The sequence below is a fragment of the Lactuca saligna genome, chromosome 3 (assembly GCF_052625555.1).
Source record: "Lactuca saligna cultivar CGN05327 chromosome 3, ASM5262555v1, whole genome shotgun sequence".
Classification (NCBI taxonomy): Eukaryota; Viridiplantae; Streptophyta; class Magnoliopsida; order Asterales; family Asteraceae; genus Lactuca; species Lactuca saligna.
Window position 1 is genome coordinate 488,558 of NC_136419.1, and position 17,026 is coordinate 505,583.

At 37.2% G+C, this 17,026-nt stretch overlaps 1 protein-coding gene across 2 annotated transcripts; it reads right to left on the bottom strand.

Annotated features, from left to right (window-relative positions):
* Positions 1-10,639: 10,639 nt before the first annotated feature.
* LOC145034192 (Leucine-rich receptor-like protein kinase family protein) lies at positions 10,640-15,318 on the bottom strand. 2 transcript variants are annotated; one of them, XM_078982555.1, is made up of 3 exons: positions 14,968-15,318; positions 11,293-13,988; positions 10,640-11,131 (listed from the first exon to the last, which is right to left on the bottom strand). In XM_078982555.1, exons 2-3 carry the CDS (start codon positions 13,886-13,888, stop codon positions 10,734-10,736), a joined length of 2,994 nt encoding a protein of 997 aa, XP_078838681.1. In that variant the 5' UTR covers positions 13,889-13,988; positions 14,968-15,318; the 3' UTR covers positions 10,640-10,733. The 2 variants fall into 2 exon arrangements, with proteins under 2 accessions (XP_078838681.1, XP_078838680.1); XM_078982554.1 differs by having other exon boundaries at positions 11,293-13,993.
* Between the last annotated feature and the right edge of the window lie 1,708 nt (positions 15,319-17,026).

Consider the following 17,026-nt stretch of genomic DNA (forward strand, 5'->3'; position numbering starts at 1 on the left):
TGCAGCCACTTTGTCAACTTCCATATCTTGGTCATTTTAAGTGTCCTATGGCATAAAGTTAGCAAATTTATTCCTTTGCATGCATTACCGGAGCCCAACATCGCATTAATCCATTAAGACTCACTTTAAGAACTTAAATCCACACATGGTGCCATAACAACCATCAATATAGCATTTTTATTCTTCTAACATGCCAAAGATACTCAGATCTAACATTTCTAACCTTTGGAGTTCCTCAAACTCACAAAATAGTATCTATGGACCAAAAATGAACGCATTACCAAACCCTAACTCAAACCAGCAAAAGGAGTACCAAGGTATAAACTTTTTACCTCCAAAATCTTCTCAAGGTAAAGTAGATGCAGGATCTAGAAGCTCAACCACGTCCAATACTTGCGTACAAGCTTTTTTTACCTCCAAAAGCTTCTCAAGGTGATGTAGATGTAGGATCTAGAAGCTCAACCATGTCCAATACTTGCTCACCACCTTCTTCTTCTTACATACACAAACACACCAAAAAGGGCTACTTTTGTTACTTCAAGCTTAAAGATCACCTCTAATGGAAAATTAGGGTTTTTAGGGACGTTTAGAGGCAGTAGAGGTTGTAAGGAGTGAGGTCCAAAAGTCATAAATGAGCTTAAATATGGATTAAGTCCGAAGATTAGGGTTTTAGTCCTTAGGCCATGTTTGTCCCACGTACCTCTTCATACGCCCTGCGTATGAGGCTCAGTTGTTCGATCAGACACGCCCATATACTCTAAGAGTACATGCACGTACACCCAACGTATGGAGGGTCTCCTTGACAACTTAAATTATATCATAGACTTAGAAATGGGCATACCTGGATTCGGATGTTATAACTCTCCCCCACTTGAACTAGACTTCGTCCCCGAAGTCTGCTGATGCAAATAAATCTGGGTAATGATCTCTCATCTCATCCTCTGGCTCCCATCTCCACTCGGAGCCTCTTCGGTGCTACCATTGCACCATTACCAAAATCACCACCTTATTACGCAGAGTTTTAGTCTTTTTTTCAAGGATCATAATGGGCTTCTCAACATAGCTTAGACACTTGTCCACTTGAATATCATCTAAAGAGATCATTGTATAATCATTGATTACACATATCTGCAACTGAGATACGTGGCAAGTGTTATGGATGTGATTAAGCTCATCAGGGAGATCCATCTGGTATGCTACCCTGCCAACACGGGTAGAAATCCTGAAAGGACCAATGAATCGAGAATCCAACTTGCCCCTCTTCCGAAACTGGATGACACCATTCCAAGGTGATACCTTTAGCAACACAAAGTCTCCCAGCTAAAACTCGAGGTCCGAACGACATCGATCAACATAACCCTTCTGACAACTCTGCGCAACCCACAACCTGTCACGTACCTGCTGAATCAACTCAGTGATCTTAAGCACTACCTCAGTGCTTCCCATGGCCCGATGTTCGATCTCACCCTAGCAAACCGGGGTCCTACACCTTCCTCCATACATCATCTCGAACAGTGGCCGATCAATACTAGCATGATAATTGTTTTTGTAGGAGAACTTTGCTAGTGGAAGGTAAGTATCCCAACTCCCTCCTAAATCCAGCACATAAGCACTAAGCATATCCTCGAGTTTATAAATCTGCCGCTCGCGCTGACTGTCGGTATGGGGGTGATATCTTGTACTGAAATGCAATTGAGTACCTAAATCCTCATAGAACTTACTCCCAAACCTGGAGGTGAAACGAACATCGCAGTCCGAGACCATAGATACCAGAAACCCATGTTTAACTACCACCTCCCAAACATAGATATCCGCTAACTTCTCTGTGGATAAACTCTCGGAAATCATATTAAAGTGTGCACTCTTGTTCAGCCTGTCCACAATGACCCAAAAAGAATCAACACCTCGCGTCATCTTGGGTAATTTCATGATAAAATCCATAGCGATCTCCTCCCATTTCCACATGGGGATGGGTAATGACTGGACTTTGCCGTGAGGTCTCTAATGTTTGGCTTTGACCTTCCTACAAGTCAAACACCGCTCAACAAACCAAGAAACTTCCCTCTTCTTGCAAGGCCATCAGTAGCTCAATCTCAAGTCCCGGTACATCTTCGTGGCCCCGGATGGATGGAAAACTTGGACTTGTATGCCTCCTCCAAAATTGTTTGTCTCGTCCCACCTGATGCCGGAACCCAAACCCTACCACACTAAGTCAACAATCCATGACTTTGTCTGACAAATAATGGAATCTACCCTTTAATCCGCTCAATTTTCCAATTTTCCTTCTTCAATTCTTCTACTTGAGCGTCCTTAGCAAAATCCATCAAGGGTGAAGTAATAGTCATCCTCAAACAAATATCCTCGAGCGGTGAGCACACCGCCTTATGGCTCAAAGCATAGGCCACCACATTGTCCTTCCCGACGTGATACAAATTCTCATAGTCGTAATCTCTTACCACATCTAACCACCTCCGCTTCCACATATTCAAGTTCGGTTGATCCATCAAATACTTCAAACTCTTATGATCGGTGTAGATAGTGCATCGAACCTAATACAAGTAATGCCTCCGGATCTTAAGGGAAAACACCATGGTCCCTAATTCCAAATCATGTGTGGGGTAATTTTCCTCATGAGGCTTCATCTGCCTCGAGGCATAGACAATAACATGCCCTATTTGCATAAAGATAGCTCCTAAAACCAAAATAGAAGTGTCGCAATAAACCACGAAATCATCCAATCCCTCGGGTAATGCAAGAATCGGGGCCTCATACAACCTCTGCCTCAGAGTCTCGAAAGCCAACTACTGATCTGGGCCCCACCAAAAGGTCACATTTTTCTTGTTCAGGCGGTTCAAAGGCACTGCAATCTTGGAGAAGTCCTGAATAAACCTCCGATAATACCTCGCAAAACACAAGAAGCTTCGGATCACAGATGTGTTCTTTGGAACTTGCCAACACATCACAGCGTCCATCTTGGCCGAGTCCACCAAGATACCATCCAGGTTGATGATGTACCCCAAAATATGCACCTCACGCAACCAAAACTCACATTTAGAGAATTTGGCATAAAGCCTCTCCCTCCTCAAGGTCTCCAGCACCTCTCATAAATGCTGCTCATGGTCTTCCATGCCATGAGCTACCCCCATGGTCTTCCATACAAGTGTCACGGGCTACCCTTGGGGTCCTCAAACAATTAAATACAACAAACAACTATCAATCCACATGTCAAGTAATTGGCCGACATTGGTACCTTCGACCCAATGACATAGTGAGAATACTCACCTCAGTCTGATGATAAATAACAATTTCTAGGCTACCAATCCAAAAATATCACACTATTATATATAAAAATTACCTTAATTAGAATTATGATACAAACCTAATCATGGGCCCAAAATCCCTAAGTCCAATTCTCCAATTAAGGCCCAAAGTCCTTTCTCATTTAATGGGCCCAACTATCCTTAGTCCAAAATCAATAATGGATCATAAGGCTCAACAAGGCCACCTAATGTCCGTTAGCAAGTTCAAAGGCCCATTCCATGACACACAAGGACCACAAAAGAAAACTAAGCCCACCTATCCTAAACGGGCCAAGGCCCAAAACTTGATACTGCCCAAGAGTACGAAAGTCCAAACTCGCCCATAAGCCCAGTGGACGTACGCGTTGTGTACACCATTAGTACCCTTAGCTTACTTGGTCTTCAAGCAGTATGTGAAATGTACATATTACTACGCCAGGCATACTACGTTGTTAAGCACATATAGCCATTAAGTGCTTAATCCATGCCGCCACTTCGTCAACTTCCAGATCTTGGTCATTTTAAGGATCCTAGGGCATAAAGTTGGGAACTTTATGCCTTTGCATTCATTATGGGAGCCCAACATCCCATTTAGTACATTAAGATTCACCTTGAGAACTTAAATCCATGCATGGTGTAATAAAAATCATCAAGATAGCATTTTTATGCTTCTAACATGCTAAATGGACTCATATCTAACATTTATAACCTCTAGAGTTTCTCAAACTCACAAAAGAGGATCCATGGAACAAAAATGAACTCATTACCAAACCCTAACTCAAAATAGCAAAATGAGTAGCAAGGTATAGACTTTTTACGTCCAAAAGCTTCTCAAGGTGATGTGGATGCAGGATCTAGAGGCTCAACCACATCCAAGACTTGCTCACCACCTTTTTCTTCTTCTTACACACTCACCGAAAGGGCTACTTTGTCACTTCAAGCTCAAAGATCACCTCTAATGGAAACATCAGGTTTTTAAGGACATTTAGAGGCAATGAAGGCTATAAGGAGTGAGGTCCATAAGTTATACGTGAGCTTAAATAGGGCTCAAGTCTGAAGATTAGGGTTTTAGTCCTTAGGCTACGTATACCCCGCGTACGAGGCTCAGTTTCCCAATAAGACACACCCATGTACGCTAAGCAAGCATAGATGTACGCCCAGCGTACAGAGGATCTCCTTATCAACTTAAATTATATCATAGACTTAGACATGGACATACCTGGATTCGAATGCTACAAGTTTGCACCTTTAAGCTTAGGAAACTCAGAATATGCCCAGATCTAAAAGGATAAACCCCATAAACGACTTAACTCATCAAACTAACCGGAAAGGGACCAAAAGCATAAAAACCATGACATGAACAGATCTAGTCATACAAGGATCAAGGTTGGGACTTTATACCTCAAAAGTCACCCAGAGATGGAGCTAAATTTGGATCTCTAAGCTTCCTTCCAAAGAATGAGTCCACCAACTTATTCTTCTTTCACTTGAAGGAGCATAAACCACCAAAATCAAGACCAAGGCTCAAGATCACTCAAGGAGGCTATTAGGGTTCGAAATTAGGGTTTTAGGACAATAGAGGCTGATAAAGAGACTAACCCTAGGAACTTAAGGAGCTTAAATAGGGTGCAACACCCAAAAACTAGGGTTTCATTAAACCCCTCATACGTGCCAGCGTATGAGGCCTTGGATTCGCAATCACCCTTCCTTAGTGCACTAAGTGTACCATGTGGTATGCCCCACGTACTAGCTTCTCAGCCAGTACGCTAAGCGTACCCAATAAAAAGGGATAATGGGAAACATAACCCAATTCAAGTGTTACAAATGGTTGGCCGTTGATGGGTAATTTACAGTAATATTCATAAGTGAATGAACTTAGGTTCACCATAGAACTACTTTAACCCATTTATCTAAATCTTGTAATCGATATAACTTATATTTGTTAAATACATAAAACTAAAAATCTACCCATTCATCTTTATCGTATAATCAATATAGTTTATATTCATGCTTAAACATGGCTATGTGATTTGTTATGCATGATGGATGAAAGATGTCACTTCGTAAGGCTATCGTGTTTGGAAATTGTGACAACCCTATATTTTTCCAAAGCATTGTAACACTCAAAAGTCAAATACAATGAAACTATTTGGAATCAACGAAATTAAACTCAAAAATAAAGTGTTCAAAAATCTAAATTTGGGATGCACCAAATGTTAGATATAGTGCCAAAGTGTCCAAAAACATAAAGAACGTTCAAAACCGGGCTATAATGAAGAAATTATGACCGCTCAAATATTCATGACACACCCGGTAAAACATTATTTAACGTAAAAAGTGAAATTTCAATAAAATAAATTTTTAGCCTTAAGTATCTAAACAAAAGTCATAGAGTTCGTTAAACCATAAACTCACATAAAAAGATTGCCCAAATTGGACCTCGTATGAAAAAGTTATGAATTTTCTAAGTTGCGTAACAGCAGTAGAGGGCTAAAAACTCGAATTAAAAATCAAACGATATTTAGCTAACGCAACCTAAACGAGAGTTGAAGGTCTCCACAACAGGAGTAAGATGATAAAAAGACAAACAAAAACAGATGTCGGATAAAGAAGTTATGAATTTTTAACGGACTTTAGCAGTCCCGGCCTATTAAAAACATAACATTAAAAATAAAATCAAAACTAGCCAACGGAGTCTAAATGAAAGTTGTAGATCATAGTCTCACCTACGCGTGGATATGAAGAACGCGAAAATGGAGGTCGTACGCGAAAGTTACGGAATTTAGAAGATTGAAGCAGGAATTACGCCCAGCGTACTCAGGTGCAGTGTCGAGTCCCATCGGCTGCAGGCTCTATGCCTAGCTAGACTCGAGTCGTAAGCCATGACGCAAAGTTACGCCCAACGTAACCGAAGTACGTCCAGCGTAACGCGTACGCCCAGCGTACTCCGGTAGTACGCCCAACATACTCACATTTTCAACCCTATAAATAGAGGGCATGAACTCCGGGTTTTGGCTCACTTTTCTCAGACTCTCACTCACTTTCACACACTTGTAAGCTCCAGAGGCCATCCCGATGCCCTCGATTCCATACCCGAGCCCCCGACGAAGGTTCTATGCTACCGAGATCCCCGAAAAGCTCGAAGACGCAACTTTCCGCAGTTGAAGTTCTGCACGACTCTAGTCTCACTCCATTCAAACCGAACAAGTGAGTTCATACCCCTACTTTTGAAGTCTTTTCATGTTTTAAGGGGGGAATAAAAATACAATACAAGAAAACGTATCATTTTATATAGATATAAATACAACTTCTATCGTATTCTTATTTGATATCAACATTTTACTTTACGTATCAAGTAGTATTTCACCGAGTTACCTTCACCAAATAGAACACACTTTTGAAAACAAAAACTATAATGGGTATAGTTTGTGAGTTATTCATACATTCTTACGTAAACATCTTGAAAAACGAAATACTTTTATCTAAAGGGAAATAACGACCTTCTTATTGTAAATCTATTTATACTAAGTATTGTGAGATACTCAACTTCAACATACTCTCAAGTATGCATTTCAAGTCCTGTATTATAAACCATAATCTCTTGGAGGGAGAGCGTGATATATGTGTATAGATCTATACGGGATTGACAACCCCGAACCTAAACTATTAGCTACAGTTAGACCGACAAGTCTTGGGTGACAAATGTCATAATACTACAACACCTGAAGAATGTTGTTACAGACAGTCTGTGTCAATAACATGGTTATAAGACTCACACGAAAGTATAAAAACAAGTTTGATTTACGAAACTCATGAATGCATTCAGTATTTACATTATTTTGAGAAAACATTCATCTTATTCATTTAAAGTACGAAAGATACTAACGCCCTCCAACTCTGGGAACTTTTCAAACTATAAGTGGAAAATATTGGATTTTCTGGAAACTACGTTCATCTATTTTCTTCCAAAAAGACATACTTTTTCAGTATATAAACACTTATGAACTCACCAACTTTATTGTTGACACTTTTTCGAACCCACTTGTATTTTTCCGGGAATCAGTAATACAGGTAACTACCAGCTTTTGAAGAAGGAACTCCAAGGCATTTATTATCAAACATTTTGAATCATCATATTGTAATATTCTTTTGGAATTATGTATAACGCAACAATGAACGTTTTTATTATATATATGATGGTGGTGTTACTTTCTTTACAATATTCAATTGTTATGGTACTACGTGAAGTCATCCACCCCCGAATGTTTCCGCCATTCTGGTTTGAGGGTGTGATAGAAATCTCTCCCCCCCCCCCCCCCCCCCCCCGGCCACAGTCACACACACACATGGTCTTCTTGATAGATTTTCAGTTCTATAAATGAAAAGTACAAACGATCTCGGATTTCATTTATGGGATGATTTTAGCTACAATTTGATTCAACACCACCTCTACTTCTTTGTTTCCATTAACCCCTAACCCATAATAGATATGCACAAAGACATGTAAAATACTTCCTCCGTCCCATATTTATTGTCCTCTTTTAACTTTTGAAGTCATTATTATTCAACTTTGACATTAAATATTTTTATTTGTGTTATATATTACTTGATTAAACTTTAACAATGAGACATTTAAAATACAATCTATTCATATATTTTGCATCAAATATTATATATCAAAAACAAAAATATTTAAGGTCAAACTTGAAGAATAAAAACTTCAAAAGTCAAAAGTAAACATTAAATATGGGAGGGAGGTAGTAGATTTTAAAAATTGGTTGTCTGTGAAAGCCCATAAGCTTTTTTCAGATTCATAAATCAATTTCCAATTCCATAAACAAACCTAGAAAATTGATTGTTCTTGAAAACTATTCAAGAACATAGGAAAATCGATTATTTAAGACACGATGAAATACTTTTATAGTTCCAGATTAAAAAATATTTTTTCAGACTCAATGAAATAAGTTTTAAGATTCAGAATCGTGTGTGTGTATTTGTGTTGAAGAGCAAACCTAAAAAATGATTGCATGATTTAAATTTTGTGCTCTTGAGAAAGAGAAAAAGAGAATGTGTGTGTGTGTGGGTGCGTGTGTTCTTTGAATAACAAACCCAAAAATGTGAATTTTCTCTATGTGTGTATGTATGTGTATTGTTCATGAATCTAGCCACGCTGATGCGGTTTTCCATAGTTATCACCACTCGATTCTTTTTGTTGACGTTTTTATCTTGATATGAATTCATTTTTGTTGCAAGATAGCTACTACTAATATGAACCATTCAAAGATAGGAGAAGATGTTTCCTCTTCTTATGATGGTTTTAACATGAGAGAGAGAGAGAGTAACAAAATGAAAGATGGACAATATAGTCTTTTTATGTTATATTTATGCGAAAAACTAACGGTGTTAGTCATTACGGACCATTAATCCAAAAAAAAGTTGATAAGGTTAAAACCATAAGGACTACTAGTGAAATTTGATAAACCTAAGGACTAGTAATTAAATTTTTACTTTTTGTATGATCTTGTTGTTTACTCCAACAAAGAACATATACCATTTATACAAATATATATAGCTAGGGTGTGTAGAAAACTGCATAAACCACATAAACCACCCGCACCGCACAACATAATGCAGTTTAAAATTTTGCATTGCGGTTTGCGGTTCGTAATTTTTTCAAACCACACTATGCGATGTGGTTTGCAGTTTATAGTTATCAAACTGCGGTTCAAACCGCACCACACCATATTAATAAAAATTATATATATATATATATATATATATCAAAGTTTCCGATTACCAAATATTTCATTTTGTCGAATAACTTTTTCTATATCATGATGGGTAGATATGGTAATTAAAGACTTAAAAGACTATGATATCAAATTTCATAAGTTAGAACAACGTAGTAAAACATTCTTTGGTTTTTTTGTTTGCAATATCTATGCTTTTTAAAGGGTATGGAATATAATTAATAAAATTTGAAAGTGTTTAAATGGAAAGATTAACAACAAAAGTTATAAATCGGAACAACTTATCAAACCGCATACAAACCGCCCACACGAAACCGCACCGCATAATGCGGTTTGAAGCTTTTGCGGTACGGTTTGTTGTTTCCAAAAAATCAAACCGCACGTGCGGTGCGGTTTGCGGTTTCAACTCTAAACCGCACAACGAACACCCCTATATATAGCACAATAATATTTAAAAAAAGTTAAAAAAACATTAAAGAAATATTAACCGATTAACTCAAGTGCTAAAAAACACTAACATCATATATAAAATAACCTATTTACCAATGAACTCAAGCTCTAAAAAAACACTAACACAATGTATAAAATGACAGATATAGGATCGGTCGCAAAAAGTATTGAGACCGAATCAGTTTAAAAGAGACCAAACTAAAGAAGAAAAAAAAGATCCATAAAAAACGATTGTTCTAAGATTATTCTAAAAACAAATCAAAAGCCAAAGTATATATATATATATATATATATATATATATATATATATATATATATATATATATATATATATATATATATATATATATATATATATATATATATATAATTTTGTGTTAATTCTTTGTTTTATAATCACATCTCACCCTTTTTTTGCATCTTCTTTTTATTAAATTTGAGAGTATCATTTTTAGTAAATCTTAATTTATCATTTTGATGTTAATGATACATTTGGTAACCAAAAAAAATATACCAAAAAATACGAGCGCAAAGACTATGAGGCCGGATCGACAATCCGGTCCTAAAAAGATCTCATCAAAAAGAGACTAGACCGTAAAAAGACCGGCTCAAAAACATCCGAACTAATCTGAAAAAGGATCAAACCTCCGTAAAAAAACAGATTTTTTTCGAGAAGGTCATGGACGATCAATACATACATGTCCCATGACCCGTTATTTAGCCTTTGGGATAATATGCATGTCCATTGTCAAGTATGAGTGAAATCAACCTTTATTTAGCTTTTTTCAACAAAAAGTACAACCAATTATGATTTAGGTATAATCTCAATCTTTAACAACACATTTGTATACATCTTGTTCCGTTCACGCTTTGTTAGAAACATGAGTTCCATGAGGTCGATGTACATGAAACCCACGTTATTATAAATACATCCGAATATCATTACAAACACCACACCAATCTTATGATTGGTTTGAATTCAATTATACAAGCTCAAAAACTATATAAATAATACCAATATTATGATTGGTTTTAATTCAATTATACAAGCTCAAAACTATATATATATATATATATATATATATATATATATATATATATATATATATATATATATATATATATATATATATATATATATATATATATATATAATACTTACTATCTATAAACATACATTAAAAAAGAGTTGGTGCATCACAAGTCAAAACTCCTCGGGGTAAGGGCTTCAGTTTCAAGAGAAGAAAACCTTCCCAAACTTTTCACGATTATCATCAGCTATCGATCTCAAAGCATTGGGTTCTGCATCCGCCAGCATCTTCACAACCTCTCTCATGCTCGGCCTTAGATTTGGGAGCTTCGTTGTACAAAGCAAACCGATTTTCAACACCTGCATAATGTCGTCGTTTTTATCCGCTACTTCCTCTGTCTCGCCACCACAAATTAACCTGGTATCCACAAGTTTAAGGATGTTTTCGTGGTCGTTAAGATTAGACAGCACCCAATAGACTATGTCTTTCCCTTCTCCATATTCCTCCTCTATTGCCCTTCTTCCTGTCACGAGTTCCAGCAACACCACCCCGAAACTGTACACATCGCTCTTTTCCGTCACTTTGAGTGTGTAAGCCAATTCTACAATAAAATACCAAAAAGGTGAATATTAGCTCTATATAAGTATTTGGAGTACTCTTAGATTGTCTCTGAAAAAAAATAATTAATAATTAGGAGAGAAGATTGATATAGAGTCTAATTAACATTGTATAACATTTGGAAAGAAAGAAAGAAAAACTCACCAGGAGCGATGTAACCATGGGTGCCCACAAAGCAATTGGAGTCCGACCCCAAGAGTTCCTGGTCAGCAACCCTGGCGACCCCAAAATCAGCAATCTTGGGCTCAAAATCTTTATCAAGCAAAATGTTGCTGGATTTGATATCTCGATGTATAATGGCTGGAGTACAATCATGGTGTAGGTAAGCAATCCCTTTTGCAGCCCCGAATGCAATCTTATACCTTTGAACCCAAACCAAGTTCTTCCCGACCCGACCCAACGCCTCGTATAGGTTCCCGTTGACCATATGTTCAAAAACCAAGAAGTTGGAACCCCCTTTAATCAAAGAGGCGTAAAGTTTTAATATATTCCTATGTCGGATCTTCCCAAGGATCCCGATTTCTGCTGTCATCACTTGTACCTTGTTTCCCTTCCAAATCTGCTTCACCGCAACCGTTAGCCCGGATTTTTTGGATTCGACCCGGTACACTTTTCCGGTACCTCCAACTCCAATCAAGTTTTCTTCATCCAAATCACACAGTTCGTCAGCATCAAACTCGATTTGATGGAAGTTTTCTAGTTTCCACTTTGGATTCCCCGATCCTTTCTCATCATCCAACCTGTTTTTGGCGTCAAGTTTTTCACGATGGATCTTATAATTTTTGTAACTTGCATACATCAACCCTCCTAGAAGTACGATCAGACCAAACAGTATCATACAGAACATAAGTAGTTTGCTTTTGTTGATTTCGCGAGGCTGACGTTTATCGTCACAAATGTCCAATCCAAAATTGGGTCTCGGTTTCGCGGAATTGGAATTGGAATTTTCATCGACGCAGAGTGCTTTGTTTCCAGCGAAAGCATCATCTCCTGCCATGTTTAACAGATCGGAAGGGACTCTTCCTGACAAACGATTGGCTGAAAAATCAATGGAGCTAAATCTTAAACGGTTGAGGTTGTCGGGGATTACGCCTGTTAGTAGGTTTCGTGACAAGTTAAGAGCATTTAGCGATGAAATATGCGCCAAACTGTCGGGGATTTTTCCGGTGAGGAAATTCCATGCAAGATTTAAGTCGATTAGGTTTTCACATTGACCCAATTCGGCAGGAATTGAACCGGAAAAGAAGTTGGTCTCAAGATGCAAGTATGATAACTGCTTTACATCCTTGATTTCGGATGGGATTGGACCGGAAAACTTGTTGTTAGACAAATCCAGCTTCTCAAGGCGAGTCAGCTTCCCGATTTCCGGTGGGAGTGTACCTGAAAAATCGTTGTTATAAAGTAGCAATTGAGTCAAGCTGGTGGAAAATCCGACGGACGCCGAAATTTCTCCACTAAAATTGTTATCGCTCAGATCCACCAAATCTAGAGAAGGTAAACCCCACACTCCAGCTGGGATTTTGCCAGATAATTGATTCTGATTGACTCTCAGCCTCACCAAAGATTTGCATTCAGCGTAATCTACAGGGAATTCGCCGGAAAAATCATTTCCAAGAGCTAACAACTTCTCCAGTTTACCAGAGCCACATAACAACTTCGGAAACTCGCCGGAGAATTTATTCTCAGATATGTCAATATTAACCAAAGGAGCAAGCTTTGCAAAATTTACGGGGAACTTTCCGGTGAAATTGTTCCGGTAGATGGAGAATCCTTTCAAATGTTGCATATCCCCGAATCCCGGAGGTAGTTTCCCAGAGAAATGATTCATAAAACATTGAAAAACCGTCAAATTCTTCATATTCCCGATTTCGGTAGGCAATTCGCCGTGCATCTGGTTCATGGAAACATCGAATTCTTGCAACAGGTTTAACTCGGCAAACTCCCGTGGAATTACTCCGGTAATTTGATTCCCGAAAAGCTCTATTTTCCGGAGGTTTCGCAGCTTCGTGATTTCCACCGGAAAGTCGCCCGATATTTTGTTACTCGAAAGATCTAGTGTCTCCAATTCTTTCAGATCAAATATAGATTTTGGAATTACTCCGGTTAACTGGATCCCGCCGAGATTAAGCAATCTTAAGTTCTTCAAATTCCCAATATTTTCCGGTATACCACCCTCTTCAAAGTTATTATCATTGAGGCTAAGTGCTGATAGTTCTGTCATACTTCCGACCCACGTGGGGAAATCTCCGGTGAAATAGTTATCGGAAACATCCAGAATCTCCAGCTTTTGAAGATTCGAAAGATCCGGTAAAACACCGGTAATATTATTTGCCGTCACATTCAAAACGCGGAGATCATTGCAGTTGACGAGGGCGGCCGGCAGCTCGCCGTTGATATAATTCGAAGGAATCACCAGAGATTTCAGGCTCTCAAGAGCCCCAAGCGCCGGTGAAATTTTTCCAGAGAGAGATTTGTAGTTCAACGAAATCTCCACCACCCGACCCGTTTGATTGTCACACGAAACCCCGTAAAATTGACACGGAGATTCCGTGATCTTCCATGAATCCAAGTAATTCAAAGGGTCTTTTAACTGTTTCTTGAAATCAAGTAGCGCACGGACTTCAACAGACAAAGAGGAGCAGAATACTGGCCGGAAAAAAATGCAGGCAAAGGAGAATACGAATAAGAGCAAAACAGATGTAATTTGGCGGGATGAAGGTAGTAAGGGCTGTTTTGACATTTTCGAGAATGTGCGAGGTTACTCCGGTAATTCTAGTGGAAGATGAGTGTCCATGTCCCTTATCAGCTGGCGACCTCCATTATTGGCCATGCAGGTTGCTCTGTTCTGGAAACAAATTCAATAGTGGTGATGGGTGTCAATCATTTCACTCCATATATATATATATATATATATATATATATATATATATATATATATATATATATATATATATATATATATATATATATATATATATATATATATATATATATATATATATATAAAAGGAGATGGTGACAATGAGAAATTGAACTATATCTACGCGATGATAATTTCTTAATTTAATTTTTCTTGATGTGCTTTAATAATATAAAATAATAATATGCTTTTAATATTGTTGGAACTGATTATCGAAGCCTTATATGTTTAGAATCATTTGAGGTCATTATTCTTTCGTCGTAATTCATAACGTTACGTATATCAATTGTGTTTTTGTTTATTCGTTCTTTTTTAATTTTAAATTCTTCATAGCTATATGTAGAAAATATTAGTTGTATTGTAGCAATGGCGTTCTCTATTATTATAGAGATAGAATAGAATTTATTTTCTTCTTTAATATCAAGCCGATGATATATATGTCTATTTTGTTCTAGATATGTAAATGCATTTAATTAACCAAAAGTTAATCATTGTTTGTAACCTTTTAAAAGTATTACTAACAATTTATAACCTTTTAAAAATATAAAGAAGATAAAATAATTAATACAGTGTTGAAAACTAAAATAGTTTTCAAAATTAAAAATCAATACATGAATGTATGATTACACAGTACAACTTAAATTGCAGAAGGTACCGAGTCACACTAAGACTCATTCATATAAATTTTTAAAACCACTACAAAAGATGAAGAATATTTGATTCAGGCAGTAAAATTAATCCAAAACACATGTACAGTAACTTGATTGAATATGAGACAAGACTGAGAGTCATGCTCTGTTTCATATATATATGTGTTTAAACAGGTGATAGATTCAAAGGAAATATTAATAAGTAAAAACCAAAAACAGAAACTGAAGAATACAAAGAGGAGCTCTGACCTTGAAATATGGTAATGTCCTAATTGATTCCTGAAATCAAAATTGAAAGGCTTATGGAGTGTGCTTCTTGCTCTCTATTCCTCTTTTCAAGCCATCAAATATGAGATCGAACTTTTTGAAATATGTTTAGGAAGAAGAGAACATCAGTTTAGGGTTTTGAAGAATGTCGATTTGAAGATCAAAACAGGATTTTATTGAAGAAATTCGATGAAATTTGTATTGGGATGGAAGCGAATGAGAGAATTTCAAGAAATCTTTAAACCAAAAACAGAGGGTTATGGGAAAGAGATAAGGAGAGATGAATTTATGAATAATAATAATAAAAAAAGAGTGGTGGGATTGGGGCAGCCCTACCGAAGATTGAAGTGAAATAGAAGAGACGACAAGAGATAAAAGAAAAGACAAAGAAAGGGATTGGCTGTGAAGGTCTTCCAAATTTTAAGAGATGCTTTGATAGTTGATAGCCACGGATTAGACAGAAGCTTCTTCGCTCACTTCTCTTAATTCTAATTTATTTATAACAAAAATTAACTGATTTCGCGAACATCTATTCGAACTTGAGTGATTTTTTTACACCAATCTATTAAAGTGTTTACTGAAGATTCGAGCTGCACGTGTAAGTTTTTCACATTTCTATATGGAGCATGGAGTCACTTTAGATGGAACATAGGTTCAGTGAAGTCACCTTAAAAAATGAGTAAATTACATGAATGTTCCCAACGGTTTAAGGTAATTTGTGCGTTTGGTCATTAATTTGCTTTTTTAACTTAGATTGTCTCTACTGTTTGTTTTTGTTACGTGCTTGGTTCTTGTTTTACCTAAAAAAAACTATTTTGTCATTGATTTTTTAATTTATTTAAATAAACACACCCCCAACCTCATCCCCTTCACCTTATTTTACTGATCCTACAATTTTTCTCTATTTAAATAATAATCATTTTAGGTAAGATAGGAACCAAGCACGTAACAAAAACAAATAATAGGGATCAAGTACGTAACAAAAACAAACAGTAGCGACCTTCTGAATTAAAAAAATATGTTAGGAACCAAACGTGCAAATTATCTCAAACCATAAGGACCATTCGTGTAATTTACTCAAAAATGATGGATGAGCGGCTTAGTGAACTTGTTGCTCGCTCTTCTCTTAGTTTATAATATATGTACAAAACTTGTACTAAAGCGTGTGTAGATTGACTCTAATTTGAGAGATCCATTTTTCTTAGGCCATTTCATTGAGGATGAAAATAAAAGAAAAGATAAGACAAAACTATATAAATGATCCTTATGGTTAGTTGAAAATTTTCATTTTTGTCCAAACAAGTTTGGACTAGCACCAGAGGTCCAAACTTTTCATTGTGTTGCGAGTTTAGTCGGTTTCATAATTGGAAGTGTGCGAAATAACATTTTTGTGCTCTTTATTTGGTTTTTCCTTTCCTTTTCTTTTATTAATTTTGTATTTTTCTAATTAATAATTAAATAAAATAGAAAACAAATACAACACTACCCCACCCATACTCCCTCCATAGCTTATTTTTTTATGTTTCTCTCCGCCGAGAAAATTAGAACACCCGTCGGAGCTATCACCACCACTGGAGTTACCACTGTTGGCTTCGTCTTGGTCCTTCGACGACACTGACGATCTGCCATTCTCCCACCCAAACGACTCTGTAACATGTTGGGGTTTGTAATGGTGGCGAGCTGAAACCCTAGTAGTGGAGAGAATAAACTTGACCTCATCGACGGAGGTTTGGTGACCACCATCTCTTTACGAAGCCTTTTCTCAGATCTTACAACGACAAAACCCTTTTTCTTTACGAAGCTTTGGTGACGACGATGACGACTTCCTCTCCCTTATTCTCCAATGATTGCGTCGAGCTATGAGTTTGGACATAGACGGCGGCGACGATGCTCTTCTAATTTTTTGGAATCCTGTGGTGCCGGAAACTCGAGCCACAAACGAAGGCAATGACAATATTCAAAACCTTTGTAACGCCATGTTTTGAGTCGCTTCTCAATCCAGGGAATTGACCCTATAACATCCTGGTCCTTATCATTTCTT